This window comes from Bos mutus, chromosome 6 (assembly GCF_027580195.1).
Source record: "Bos mutus isolate GX-2022 chromosome 6, NWIPB_WYAK_1.1, whole genome shotgun sequence".
Lineage (NCBI taxonomy): Eukaryota > Metazoa > Chordata > Mammalia > Artiodactyla > Bovidae > Bos > Bos mutus.
The window spans coordinates 45,311,396-45,326,750 of NC_091622.1; the positions used below are offsets into that span (position 1 = coordinate 45,311,396).

General features: G+C 47.7%; 1 protein-coding gene across 1 annotated transcript in view; it reads right to left on the reverse strand.

Moving 5' to 3' along the window:
• SEL1L3 (SEL1L family member 3) overlaps positions 1-3,876 on the reverse strand; it is a 108,239-nt gene extending 104,363 nt beyond the window's left edge. Inside the window, exon 1 of the mRNA XM_070372233.1 lies at positions 3,586-3,876. Within this exon, the coding sequence (XP_070228334.1) occupies positions 3,586-3,750 (165 nt within the window). The 5' untranslated portion in view covers positions 3,751-3,876. The remainder of the gene's footprint in view (positions 1-3,585) is intronic.
• Between the last annotated feature and the right edge of the window lie 11,479 nt (positions 3,877-15,355).

Genomic DNA, 15,355 nt, shown 5'->3' on the forward strand with positions numbered 1-15,355 from the left:
CTGGAGGAAGGGAAGAGTTAATGATGACCGAGACTGGCAAGGGGGTCTGTGAGGCTGAGCAAGACCTCTATGGACCACACCAGTCAGCACCCGTGTCGCCAGTGGAAGCGGTTTCCATTACCTTTTGTTTTCAAGGGCCTCAGCCTCTCTGAGGAGACTCTCTGCATCTTGACCTTTGGCGACCTCAGAATTTTTTTGGCAGCTGCTGGAACCAGGGATCATCTTTTCAGAAATCTGCTTGGCATCGTTCCGTGACTTATCTTTCAGGCCTCGTCACAATTATTCATGCTTTGGCAGTATCCTAGCTACAGTCACAGTACTGTTCTTGGGCTGCTCCTGAAGGTTATTCTGTCCCAGCCAGTGGAAGAGGAATGTGCCCATCACCTCAGGACCCTGGCTCCAGGAAGCATGCCCCCCGTGAGGGCAGGAACTTAAAGGCATTTGTTTAGAAAGCCACTCTGAACCTTCAGCCCTTGTGAACACGCATGTAGGTAAGGATGACACGAAAGAGGAATCAGTCCCCAGATCACCGACAGTTTGTCTTTGGAATACATTCCAAGGCACACTTGGCTATACTCACGGACACATGTTCATACAGACTCAAGTGCTGAACTCGGCCAGCTGCCTCTGGACTGTACAAGGACCCCATCCTTTACCTCTCCACTGCGATGGCAAATATCTCCTGACTTTACCTTTTTTTTTTTTTCTCTTTAGCATTCTGCTTCTACTCTGTGGCTGGGCTTCCTGCTTTGTATATTTTAAGCTACTTTAGACATGACCTCACATCCTGGCCCATCTCACAGTAGCTGCTAATTTTGAGACTTTACTAATGGGCCGTACATCTATGAATGAGGGGAATGGGTTACAAGCAGCAAAATCCAGAAGGCAATAAGCTAGAAGCCAATGGCTAGAACTGGGGCTCTGGAAGGAGACAGACTTGGGTTTCCACCTTGGACTACCTGTGTGTCCCAGGGCAACTAACATAATCTCTCTGAGCCTCAGTTAACTCATCTAAATAGGGATCATACTAACTCCTACCTCACAAGGTTACTGTTAAGATAATGGTTACTGTTAAGATAATTGGATAATGCATATAAATAACCTATCACAATGCAAATTACTAGTAGTGGTAGTATTACTATTATTATTTAGGTTTCCAAATTATGGGATAGCTTTCTTCCTCCAGTGTCTACATATTTCTGAGGTTCTGCTTAGCTATTCTGCTCTCTACCCTCCACCTGTCCACCTCTCTGTCCTGACCAATCACTTTCTCTAGGAAGCATCCCTAGATATACAAGATGCACACAATTATGCATTTTCTCAGTTGTTTCATGATTTTCATGCAGCTGTTTTACATTTTCCCCAATTTGCAATTGAATTTCTCCAAGGTCAAGAGGGGTTACCTTTCAGCAGTTTCTCTGGTAGCACAAAACCTCTAGAGCAAAATCTCTAGCCACTGGCTAGACCTTTAGAACAAAAGGTTAAGTCCACCTTCCAAGTCACCCTTTTGCTTCTCTGGGTTTTGCAAAACTTTCTCATTCAGTTGCAAAATGGCTTTCTTGTTTATCCAAATCATTTTTCTTTTACAGTAGCATATCTGAAGCTCATCTGAAGGAAGCACACACAGTCAGGAAGCACTGACATTTCTCTTTCCATGATAATTCCAAAATTCATTCCTTCTTTGTCTGCCAAGACATTCATCCATGCTCTAGTTATTTTCCACCTTAGAGTATTTTCTATAATCTTTCTTTTTGGAGCCCTACCTTACCACTTCACTAACTCACCATAGTCTGTTCATAATATCATTTCTCTCCTCTCTGTGATCGGTTCTCTCAAATCCCCCTTGGTCCATAGAGAACTTCTACACTTGCTCCATCATCTGCCTCTGTTCCTGTGGACCACTTAGGCTTTTCTGCTCTCTCTTTTTTTTAATTTCTTGTAACTGTCAAGAAGCAGTCTCTCCTTGCCAGGTCTTGGGATTTCCACGTGGAACTTTCCTGATGGCTCGTCCATTAATGTTTCACACAGTGCTCTACTACATCATTTCTGCCTCTGTGGGTAACCAGTGCATTGTGGACGGGAATCATCTGTTTACACTGAAACCCTGTCATTTGTTATGGCAGTTTTATTTATGAGCCTGTGTGCTATAACCCTGTGGCATAAATATTAAATAATAATATCTCCTGGGTGAAAAAAATCATTCATGTCAACTGACAACTTCTTATAAAAATATGAACTAAAGCCAACCACAAAACCTGGTACTGGCTTATTTTATAATATGAGGGAAAACATGGGCTGCTCAACAGGTAGATACTAAAGCAGAATTACAACTTGCATTCTTACATCCTCTTGCTTCAGGGAGTGAAACATCCAAGAAGTAAAGAGTATCAAAAGAAACTTGGGCTGGGTGGCGAGTTTCTCTGGAATCAAATTCTAATTCCTGCCAGTTCTTAAGCAGTTTTATCCTTCAAAAAGAAAAGTCTCCGAATAATGACAATGCCACATAAATGAAAATAATTCTGGACAATGACACTGCTCATTTTTTTTTCTTTTTAGTATTCTGTGAATTTCCTATTACATCAGTTTCATGATTCAGCATTTTCCATTTCATTTATTTACAGTAATATATGGCAAGATAACCCAAGATTTCTGCAGGATCCTGGAACATAAGGTAAGCTGGCTGGACAGAAAGGGTGTTCCCTCCTGCAAATTTACTATTGTTTAGGAGAATTCAAAGCAGAAGAAAGAAAGCCACCAAAGGAATTGAGGAATATTTCCCCACCTTGTTCTGAGGGTCTAAATTACTCTGGTATTTTAAATGAGTTGGTTTTAAATAATAGGTTACTGCCATTTAGTTGATGACTAAAGCAGAAGCCAAGAAGTGTGCAAATTGTAAACGGAACATGCATGAGCCGAGTGTGTTCTCTGAAATAATGCTCAAGACGCAGCTGAAGTCTCCACTCTGGCGGTAAGCGTGTTACAAAGAACTAGATTTCTTTCTGGCATCCGCAACTTGGCAGGAGTGATCATGGAGGAGTTGAAGAGCGCTGGAAATACTAGGCTCCTCGCCCGATGCGTCCGCACAAAACGGTCCGGGCCATGAAGACCGGGTGGAAACTAAAAGGGGGGTCGAGGCGGGTGGCTTTGGCGGAGAGCAAGAGGCGAAGTTGGGTACGGGAAGGAAAGGAGCCGCGAGAAGATTGTCAGGGAAGCCCAGGACTGGCGGGGAGGGGGCTGGAGAGCCGTGCGCTGCAGGGAGGGAGGAGACGCGGGGAGCGAGGCTCCCAGGTGAAGTGGGGAACAGGACCGGGTCTCCAGAGGAACCTGACTCGGGTCTAGAGCGGGTCTCGGAGGAAGAGGAACGGATCCCGGCGAGAGTGCAGCGCCGCAAGTCCGGTCCACGCACCCCTCTCCACACCCCGGGTACCCATCCCAGGTGCCGGGAGCGCCCGGGGTGCGGCGGCGAGGAAGAGACAAAACTAGCCGTGCCGTACCCGCCCGCGAGGCGGAGGTCCCTGGTCGCCCCCACCCGCGTCCCCGGGGCCCCGCGCGGAGGGGAGGACCCGGGCAGGGTCCGGCGCTCACCAGGTAGCAGAGCAGGAGCAGCGCGCAGGCAGGGCGCCCGCCGAGGCCCGGGGGGACGCCGTCGCTCGGGGGTGCCATAGCTGCGGCCCGGGGGCCGACCGCAGGCGGCGAGGGCTGCTGCTGCCGCCACCGTAGCCACCCGAGCCCCGCGCCGCGCCGCTGCATGGCGAGGCCGCCCGGATCCGGGCCGGAACAGGTCACCTGGTGCAGGGACCGGCCCCCGCCCGAGGCGCCACCTTCCCGCCCGCCCCCGGCCGGGCGGCCGCCGCGCGCGGGGCCACCTGCCGCCGGACCCGCCGCCGCCTCCACTGCCGCTCCCGCCGTCGCCGCCCCCGCAGCCCCAGCTGAGCGCCGGCTCCTCCCCGCCTCTCAGTCCACGTTCCCTCCCTCCCCTCCGCTCCCGGCCCAGCCCGCCTCCCGGCCGCTCCCTGCGGCCCCCGGGCATCCACCCCAGGGGGCAGCCCGCGCCCACGCAGGTGGGGACCGACCCCAGCCCCGCCCCCTGACCGCCGCCCCCAGTTCCCGGCCCGCTCCGCTTTGCCTTTCTTTCCTTTTCTCCCCAACCACCGCCCCCCCAACCCGCCGCCCGCCTTCCGCACTCTTTCCGCGATCCCTCTCCCCTCCCTCCGTTTCCCATTTTTCCCTCTCTCCAATTCTCTCACTCTTTTCTCTCTCTTCCTAACCTCCCCCTGCCTTTTCCCCCCACTTTCTCCCTTCTCTCCCAATCCGCTTCCTCTCTCTCCTTCCTCTTCTCATTCTCTCTCCTGCACATCCCGTCTCTCCCACCCACTCCTGCGGCGGGTCGCGCAGCCCAGTTCCCGCCCGTGCAGTGGGTTTTTGTTTGGTGGCTTTTTTGGCGAGGGCGCCATTCCCTCCCGGCGCAGGGCGAGTGTGCCCTCTGGAGTCGCGCCTCGCAGCGGCGCAGCTTCCAGTCTTTAAGGGTGGATTTTGACCCCTGCCAACCTCCACCTGTCCACCTGCAGGGGCGGGGTCGCCTCCCTGCCTGCGCAGTTTCAGCCCGGGTTGTGCCGCACCCTGCCAGCTGGTTCGCGGCACGTTCTGGATGCTTCCCGGGGGTTTTGTGCCCGGCTGGCACCGCCGCCGCCGAGCTCTTTGTTTTAATTGTCCAGAGTATCGGCGCCGAAAGCGGGTTTGTGTTTGATTTGCATTCCTGTGCCGCGGCTTCCACTTTGGACCGAAAAGAAAATGAATTAATTAGGCCAGTGCAATTGTGCTCAAGCCCCAAGTGAAAGGGGCGAGGCTCTTGAAGTGCACAAACAGCTTAAAAAAAAAAAAAAATCCAGCACTACCTCGGCCTTGGGGACTCAGGTTGGGATGGCTGCTCGCCGACCTGAGTTCTTCCGCCCGCCAAGGGGCCAGGCTGGACTGAGGGGGCCCCAGCTTGCGCCAGCCCTGGCGCTCTGGGAAGCGTGTGGCTGTGTCTAACGGCTCACACAATTGCTTGGGCCCGCGGCTGCTCTGAAACAGTTAACCAGCCTTCGAAAGTTCTCTAAAGCTTCCCTTTGGCACTGGTGGATTTGAGCGGATTGGAACTAATAATAGATTGGGAGCCTGAGAGGACACCATAGCAGGTCAAGTCCCAACAGGCATCAGGAGAGAGTTGGTGGTGAAGAGAGGATGCCCAGGGTAGGGTTGGAACAGCTTTGGAATCCCCTGTGCCTGGATATGCCCTCAGCCATCTCTTGTGCAGCCCTGGCCACACTCAGCAACTCAGCTGAGTCATTCCTTACTTTTTTTAGGTCACCTAGGGCTGTGGCCCTGGGTCAGGCTCTTGGCTCCAAGTCACTCACTGCAAAGTAAAGTCTTATGTCACCGGTTCTCAAACTTCAGTCTGCCTCGCAATCACCAGGAGGGTTTGTTAAAACCCACATTGCTGGGCAAGTCAGCTAGAATTTGGGGTTCAGCTGATCCTGGGTGCGACTTGCTAACAAGCTGGGAGGTGATGCTGCTGCCAGTCCAGAGACCCCATTTCCGGAACGACTGGCTGATAGGAAAGGGTCACTCTGCTCCCCCTTCATCCAGAAGCAACCACATTAAAGCGTTTGAGGATTTCTTTATTTTATACCTTGTCCCACTTCCACAGACCCAAAGCTCTTAAAATTCTCCTGTGTGATGTAGAAAACCATTTATTCTATCAAGTGTCCAAAGGGATAAAAGATTTGGTGGCTTTGTCCTAGATTATATACATATTTTTTTCTATCAGTATAGTAGACTATAGTTTTTTTGATTTTTTTTAATTGGAGGATAATTGCTTTACAATATTGTGTTGTTTTCTGCCATATATCAACATGGGTCAGCCACAGGTGTACATATATCCTCTCCCTCTTGAACCTCCCTCCCATCTTCCACCCCATTCCACCTCCTAGGTTGTCACAGAGCACTAGGTTGAGCTCCCTACGTCACACAGCAAATTCCCACTGGCTGGCTGTTTTACATATGGTAATGAGTATGTTTCCATGCTGTTTTTTCTAGCTCATCCCACCCTCTCCTTCCCCCACTGTGTCCCCTAATCTGTTCTCTATGTCTGCGTCTCCATCGCTGCCCTGAAAATAGGTTCATCCGTACTTTTTAATGCTTATGGAAGACAATCTGTTCCGGTTCCAGAGAACTGGACCTCATAGTGTTTCTGGGGGTCCCATCTGTCTTCCAGGACCTTCCAGAGATTTTCCCTCTTCCTTCATAATACATGGTTTAGACTGGTCTTCGGGGAACTGAATTCTTGGGTTGTTTGTAATCAGGATACGTGGAATGAAAGCTTTCAAGTCTTGTGAGCTTTAAAGTTTTGAATTTACCTAACTCTAGCCAATGTGGAGGCACCCCCTAGGGAACTGGCTCTTGTTAACCTGATGTAGGCCATGTCTCACTTTGTTATCTTCTACTGCCTTCCTACTGTGTGTCTGGCTCCACCCCAGGTACTGGCAATCCTGAGGAGCAGCAGGCAGGCAGAAAACTGACCCAAACACAATTTGATCCTCTGGAAGTGACTTTCAAGTTGCTCTGTGGTCCAGGACAGGGGGTGATGGGATTGACTGATTAATTCTGTACTGCAGGGGGGCAGAGAAAGAGAAGGTCAGAATTTCTATTCACAGTCGACTATGACATTTTGATCCAGAAGACAAAATCCATTATTGCCCTTGCCTCCTCTCTAGAGGTTTATGTCATTAATTTGAAGGGTGTGGTCTGGTTTCAGAAGAAGTCTCTTTATTTAAAAATAGCCTCTTTTCCATTGCCCCCGTGGAAGGGCTTAAACTTCCACCATTACAATTCATTGGTTTGAATTAAGTTTTAATACTCCACTAAAAGGTGAAGGCCCCTGGAGAAAGTGTATTAATGTGATATCTCTCATTACTGCCAAAGCATAAGTCAGTTCATCACGTGCTCTCTAAGGAGACAGTGGAAAGTGAACGATTCCATACCTGAACACGGGAAAGGAGAAAGGCACCAGAGTCTGGAAGGAAGATGGCAGCCTCCCTTATCTGTGGAGGAGCACCCAGAGTCCTGGAGGGAAAAGGACTGGGGAGGATCTGCTTGCCTGGGTGGATGCTGTGTAACATCCGAGGCCAGTAGTTCTGACTCTGGGATGGTTGTGTGTGTGTGTGTGTGTGTGTGTGTGTGTGCGTGCGTGCACACGTGTGCATGCGTGCTCAGTCATGTTCCACTCTTTGCAACCCCATGGACTGTAGCCCACTAGGCTCCTCTGTTCATGGAATTTTCCAGGCAAGAATACTGTGGTGGGTTGCCATTTCCTACTCCAGGCCGGAATGGTTGGAGATCAGAAAAATCTCAGAGAGCAATACCATTTGGCCAACTATTAACTTACCAAGTAAAAATATTTAAGCCAAACCACCAAACAAAATACAACCCCCATCCCCCATACACAATCTTCTATCAGGATTATTTCATTAACAAGACAGGGCATTTTTGCCAGCAAAAATTAGGAAGGAACTAGCATCATAATAATGGGGAAGAAAATGGCACCCCACTCTAGTACTCTTGCCTGGAAAATCCCATGGATGGAGGAGCCTGGTAGGCTGCAGTCCATGGGGTCGCTAAGAGTCGGACACGACTGAGCGACTTCACTTTTACTTTTCACTTTCATGCATTGGAGAAGAAATGGTAACCCACTCCTCCAGTGTTCTTGCCTGGAGAATCCCAGGGATGGGGGAGCCTGGTGGGCTGCCGTCTATGGGGTCGCACAGAGTTGGACACGACTGAAGCAACTTAGCAGCAGCAGCAGCAGCAGCATAATAAAAGGCAGTCCTTTAAATTAAATATAATTTGCTTGTGAAAAACTCATATCTCGTCTCAGCCTCATTTTACTGTGGACAAGTAGAAATTTACCTTCAGATCAGTGATAACCATTGCTGGGCACTTGGAAGTCACATTTCTAAACACTACAGATGTGTAGGGTCAAGAGTTCTGTTCCTGCAGAGACCTGGGGTTACAGATGTGGGGTGGGGAGAGTGCTACGTAGGAAGCAAAAATATTTCTTCTACCTGCTCCTAAGGCCCAGGCAAATGCCACCAGCTCCAGGGAGCTCCCCTCATAACCTCAGGTCAAAACTTTAATATCTTGTAGCTCAGACAGTAAAGAATCTGCCTGCCATGCAGGAGACCTGGGTTCAGGCCCTGGGTTGGGAAGATCCCCTGGAGAAGGGAATGGCTACCACTCCAATATTCTTGCCTGGAGAATTCCATGGACAGAGGAACCTGTAGATTAAAGGGCTACAATCCATGGGATTGCAAAGAGTCAGACATGACTGAGTGACTTTCACACACACACACACACACACACACACACAATATAATGGAAAATAATCTGAAAAAAAATATATATATAAAACTGAATCACTTTGCTGTATACCTGAAACTAACACACTACTGTAAACCAACTATATTTCAATTTTAAAATGCCACTAAATAAAATTATATACCTATGAAAAAATCAACTGGTCATTTCTCTCTGTTTCCACTAAGCATTGCCTGCAGCACTTTAATCCTGCTTTATACTGTAGTTAGTTTGTTGTCCATTTCTCCTCCTCAGATGGACTGTGAGCTCCTTGAAAGCAGGGGTTGTGTCTTAATCAGCTCTGAGTAATCCTCTCATGCTTTGCATAGAAAGTTCCTAAACAAATTCCTTGAATAGAATCAAATCCACTATCTTCCTTTTCCATTTTTCTTCTCTCTTCCCTCTGCTGTCTTCCTTCCTTCTTATCTTCCTTCCTCCTTTTCCTTTTTTATTTGTTCCTCTCTCCCTGATTTTCTTCTGTTAGAACACAGTCGCCCTCCCCACCCGAATCTCCCACCGCAGTCAGAGGTCTCTGGCGTCTTCCCACCTTCTCCTTTCTTCCATCCTTGACTTCCTTTCTGCAATTTCAGATATTTGGAATCAAGACGAATGAACTGTGACATTTGCCTTTTACATCAAAATAGAAGAGCAGAACGGAGAGGGCAATGGCACCCCACTCCAGTACTCTTGCCTAGAAAATCCCATGGACGGAGGAGCCTGGTAGGCTGCAGTCCATGGGGTCGCAAAGAGTCGGACGCAACTGAAGCTACTTAGCAGCAGCAGCAGCAGCAGAAGAGCAGAAAACAAAAATAGAAGAGAAGAAGGCTGTAAGAAGACACACTCCCATTCCGACCAGGAGACCATGGGATTTCTTTCTGCCAAGGACAGCATTCAGGATCCAGCTAAATTCTGCACAGCGTTTTTAAATGTTCAGTACTTCATTTTTCTTTTGACACCTAGTCTTTACCTTCCCTCCATCCCAGTTCTATCTCTGTTCTATCTGTATATGGACCAATTACTTCCTGTTTCTACCTTCCTTAGAACATCGCACCAGGTACCATCCTCATGTCTGGATTGCCAGACCTTGTCCTTCAAGCCTCAAGCAGACCCTTCCACTGGGCCCCAGAGCCCTGGCTCTGAGAAGTTGTAGTGAAGAGGCAATGGAAGCTCCTGTGTCACCTCAGACTTTCCCTGTGTATTTCTATGGGGACGCTGAAGGTCTCGGAATCATTCAGTCTGTAGCTCTGAAATGAGCTCTATTTCTGGGACTGTCAGATGAAATGCTGTTGCTCCTAGTTATTTTTGGCTCTTTGCCCTTCTGAATAGGTGCATATTCAGCTCAATGCTCCCCCCAACTCTGAGCTGGGAAAAAGCAGGCAGCTTCCCTTAGCCAAGCCTCCTCCCTTCCGTGTTGGGAACACTTGTCCCCTTAAGCATCAGCTGTCATCCCTGGTCCGCTCCCAGGATGTCTGTACAGTGTCCAGGTAAGCAGCAGGGAATCCACTCTCTGGCCACTGAGGAAGAGCTCTGTGAGCTGAGCATCCCCGGGAAGGTGCAGCCAGAACCTCCTCACTCATACATAGATCTGCATCTTGCCCTTCCGAGGCACAGCTGAAAAACTTCTCCAGGTTCTTGCGGGAATCTGAGATGGAGGGAGACGTTTCAGGCTCAGTGAGCAAGAAACGTCTTGCTCACTGAGCCTGAAACGTCTGTACACGGTGGGTCTGAGGAAGGAAGGTGCTCTGAGATGCGGAAGGTCAAGAGCACATGTCCACAGGTGGAAGGATTTGTCTTTGATTGCGCATGTTGAGAAGAATGTGTGTGTGGAAAAGGAGCAGAGTGGAGAGGAGTTGGGTGTGAATGTGCAGATCCGCTCAGGGTGGAGAATGAGAGGAGAGAGCCACTGGGCACCGAGGGAGAGAATGTCAGTGTAAATAATTGAAGCGGGAGCATGGGTGCATGCAAGAGCCTGGGGAAGTGGCTTATGTCGACAAGTCTTGACAATATTTTATAACTACATCCTGCAACTGCATTTGTGATACTCAGGCAGTCATTAACATTGACTTAGGACTTTTCATCTATCCGGTAATATGCAGTATCCAGTAAAGTGTAAAATGTCAATACCATCCTGGAAGCTTAGTAAGGTCCATATAAAATCAATAAAAGCATAAAGTAAGGAAAGCTAGACAAGAGTCCTCTTAATAGCTACTTATCTCTATAGCTTTTCACGGAGAAATTTCTTTTTAAAGTTCTTATCAAGTATGACTTTGATGCATTAATTCATTTAATCCTCATGAGAGCCCTGAGAGGGGATAAGGAGCATCGTCATCAGCAACCTCATTTTACAGACAAAGAAACTGAGTTGTTTACAAGATCCCAGGTCCGCAGCTGGGAAGCAGCAGAGCCAGGTTGGATTCAGTTCTGCCCAAGGACTCGTGCTCACACCACTTCGCTGAACTCCTGCTGGAAGTGGGTGTTGGAGAGGCATCAGGTGTTGTGCGCCGTGTCAGGGAGTCCCTCCTGGGTTTTACACTTAGGTATCTATCAGGGCTCCACCCGGCGCTTGAGGACATGGACTGCCAGCTCAGACACCATTGTCCAGTTGTGCTGTCCCACCGCTTCCAGCTGTGTGACCCTGGGCAAATGACTAATCTTTTTCTAAACTGTCTCCATGTCTGTAAAGATAAGGATGAAATCAGTGGACCTGCCCATCTTTATGGTGTTGCAAAGGCCGAGTAAGGTATCACAAATGGGTGCATTGTCCATTATCAAGCCCTAGAAAAGAGTAAAGCATCCTTCGGATATTATTCATGCTTGTCTACTTCAAAAAAAGCTCACAAAAAAAGACATCCCCTGTAAGACCATGAAAAATAATAAAAGGTTAATGAATAGCTGTGGTAGCATGTCTCCAAAGATGACCCACCCATAGACCACATCTCCCATTATAAGCTTGCAGGGGAGGAATATGACCCCTGGGGGAAGTCAGTGGCCATGTGTGAACTGTGACCACTGGCATAAAGTGAGGAAGTCCAAGCTAGCCATCTGGAGGGAGACAGGTAGCCAGCCTGCAGCCATTCCAGCCATCTCATGCATGAGCAAAGCATCCTGCATGTTTACCCTATCTCAGCCTTTAGATGACTTCAGCCCCAGCCACCATCATGCTGAAACTGCATTAGCGTCCCCAAACAGGCGCTGCCCAGCAGAATCCTGTCAACCCACTGAACCATGACAGATACAAATAAACTGTTTGAGACACTGAGTTTGGGGGTTGTCTATTCACGGCAATAGATAACTGAAACAGTGCCCCAGGCTAATTTTTAATATTTTAACTGAACTGTGTAGTTGGCGTTGAGCTTCCTGGCATTCAAAGCAGAAAGAGGAGCAGGGTGGATTATACGCACTTCTTCTTGTCTTGAGGTGCTATGATTCCCTTGAATGGATAGTTGATCTGACCCATCTCCTTGCAGACAAATCAGAATGAAAATTAAACTACCCTGCTTACATGACAATCTCTCCTATTTTTACCAAAATTACAATTGCTAAGATTCTATAATCTGCCTTGCTAGAGTGAACCAAAGAGTTGCAGGTGTCATTACGGAGAAGATGTCCCTGCATTTGGCTCAAGTCTTTCAGAACAGAACTCAAGCCCATTTTCTCCCGTTTGGTTCCCAGTGCGTCTTCTGCCTCCTCCCTCATTCCAATCCCAAATTAAGTCACAAACAGGCTTGGTGACTCCGGGGTCCTGAGCAGCCAAAATTCATGATTAAAATAGAAATGCCAGACACAGTTGAAACAGAAGCAGATTGGATGATTTATTCAAACCTTCAGGGAAAGGTACTATTGAGCCCAGAACTGAAATTTAGACCTGTGGCTCCTAATCAACTAGTAGGCAGTGCTTCCCTGGTGCTAACCCCCCAAAACGGGCACAAAAGACATAAAATATATACCAGTGCTCATGTCTTGTGTCCTTTAGAACCCATGCTCTGGAAGGTCAGGAACTATTTCCATCTTCTGAATAGTACAATGTTTAATGCCTTACTGCTGCTTATTAAAGCTTTTCTTCATTAAGTGACCTTCCAAGTTTATGGCTATAAACCACCTCAGATGAATGTGAGTCAGTGTTTTCCATTCTTTCCAGTATGACCTTGACCCTTGGGACCAGCAGGCAATCAATGCCCAGGACATTCTGGGGAGTCTGGATCAGCACATGGGGTATTGGAAGTGACCTCAGTCACTTGGGACCTGAACTAAGCCCACGTAGCCCTGTAAAGGTAGTGAAAATTGTCTTTTGGGTCCTGAACCTCATTTTCTATATTCTTCCCCCTCGTTTGTCTTCACAATTGGACATCAAGGTCCTTATGCCGAAGCTCCTTGTGGATAGCCTAATGGTTGGGAGAAAGGGCCAGACTCACATCCCAGCTGAGTTCCTTACCCTACATTTGCATAAACACTTTCTGAGCATCAAGACATTTCATAATCCAGTTTTAGTTCACTGCTTCAATAGTCCCATGGAGTAGGTGGTTATTGGTTGAACTGTGTCCTCTAAAAAGACAGGTTGGAGTACTAACCCCTGGTACCTGTCAGTATGACTTTATTTGAAAATAGAGTTTTTGCAGATGATTTCCAGTTAAGGTGAGATCATAAGAGGGGCCCTAATCCAGTACTACTGCTGTACTCAGAGAAGACGGAAATCTGAACATAGGCATGCACAGAGGGATGGCAGTGTGAAGGCACAGAGGGATGGCAGTGTGAAGACGCAGAGGGAAGACGGCCGTGTGAAGACATCAGTAGAGATTGGAGTTTTGCTACCACGAACCAAGGAATGACTGGGTCTACCAGAAACTGGAAGAGACAAGGAAGGATCCTTGTCTAGAGGCTTCAAAAGGAGCATGGCTTTGCCAGAGCTCAGATTTTGGACTCTTGCCTTCTGGAACTGTAAGACTATTGTAATGTCTATTGTTTCAAGCCACCCAGTTTGTGACATATTGTTCTAGTGGAGCTAGAAAACTAACATATAAGTGTTATCATTTTTCTTATTTTTTTTAATTCCATGTCTTTGGGTCCTTACTGTGTCCCAGGCTCTGTGCTGAGCTCTGGAACCTGGACACAAAGCTTTAAGTAAATACGGAGCAAATCTGAGACCATGAGCCATCTGGTGAATTTCCACACTCATGCCCTTGTGTCTCGGGCTCAATCCAACCATCCCCCACCTGTCTGGTGTGTGCTGGTTCCCACATCTGGCTGAGAGACAGACGATACTGGCACTGGAAGTGCTTGGGAGGTCTCCTGACCCGTCTTCCTGCTTTTCTGGTTTTCCAGGGGTGCCCGCTGAGGTTCCAAGGGATCTTGCCACCTGCAGAAAGGCAGCCTTGGGCTCCACCACATCTTTTCCCTCCCTGACTCTGATTAATTCATGTTATGAATAAATTCAACAAACAACAAATGTTTGTCGAATGAACACTAAATTATTAATGACTGGTAAAGAGAATGCGTTATGCTTCCCAGAGGTATTTGAATGTGGAACAATGCTTTCACCCAGAGAAGGGAATTTCCGGGCGTGGGATGGGGGTGGGAGCAGGGTGGACCAAGCAGAGTGGGGATTTGGGGACGAGTGCAGTCTTCTGCACATCTTTTATCTTATATCTCGAAAGTAACTTCTGTGTCTGTTCAGGATGTGGCTGGCTGCCTTCGAGGATTCTAGAAGAGGGCTGAGGAAGAGCTGGGTCTGCCCGTACTTTGGGAGGCCATGCAGGGCTATGACCAGTACCCTCCCAGATGCAGAAGTAGGCACTGGCCTCATTATATGCATGTACCATGGCTGCTGTTTTAAACTCCAATACTGCTGAACAATTCAGAAATAGATCCATTATAGGTCTGCTTTAGCCCCAGGGCTTTAACACAGGTCACTAGAAAATCCAAGATTGCACAGTAATTCAAACTCTCAAGAGGGAAAGAAAAAAATTCTCTTCAGCACTTCCTCATCCACCTCCCCCCATCCTCACCCCCAACATAACAGAGAACACCTCTTCATTTCTGTAGTGCTTTGGAATAAATAGCTCTTACATTGAACTTGAAATCTAAATTTATCTTCAGCTATTAATTGATAAGAGGAGCTCATTTTACCTCTCATGCTCTGAAGTAAAATTACAGTGTAAATAAACTGGGTCAGGTTTAGCAGGATGGACGTGAACTGTTCCCTAATTCCTTTTAATCTCTGTAAAGGAATAACTAGGATTTGGACATCAACATTCAATAAGCAATTATGTCGCCCCTTCAGACTCCATCTAAATCAGTCCACTGTTCTCTCAAAAGGAATCCAACGAACCGCCAAAGTGTGCTCTTAAATTGCAGTCTCCTTGGTTTGTTCTGGCCCCTGGGAGGAAGGGAGGCTGTAGGAGGGATTTGATTTGATTTATATTAATTTTTAGAGTATCGGGGATTTCTTGTTTTACTTGACACGGATCAGCGAAAAGGGGTCAGTAAACAAGGTTTTCTCAACTACTGATCGCTACACCGTGCTCAGCGTCTCAGGAGCCTGCTTTCTCATTTTCTCAGTGCCTTAGAATCATTATCTAATTATTAATCTCACTCTAGAGTTCTGAGGAGCTTATGATGCCCATTGAAGTTAATGAAGGCTTTTACCTATAGATCCGGCACTAAATCATTGTGATTGACTGAGTACCCACAATCTGGTAGGCACTGATAGAACTGGCAGAGGGGGAAAAAGAATTTAAAACAGAAGGAATTAAGAAGAGAAAGAAAGAGAAAGCGTGTGGAAGGAGGAGGGTCGAGAAACCAAACCCAGAGTGGAACTTCAAAACAACTCATTAGGAAAATGGGGCAGTTAAGGAAGAAATCACCAAGTAATCTGCTTACACTTTAATTAATTATTCATTTATATATATTTACGTGGCACACTTTCTCTAGGGAACCCAATGTGCTTTGCAAACGTATTAAATAA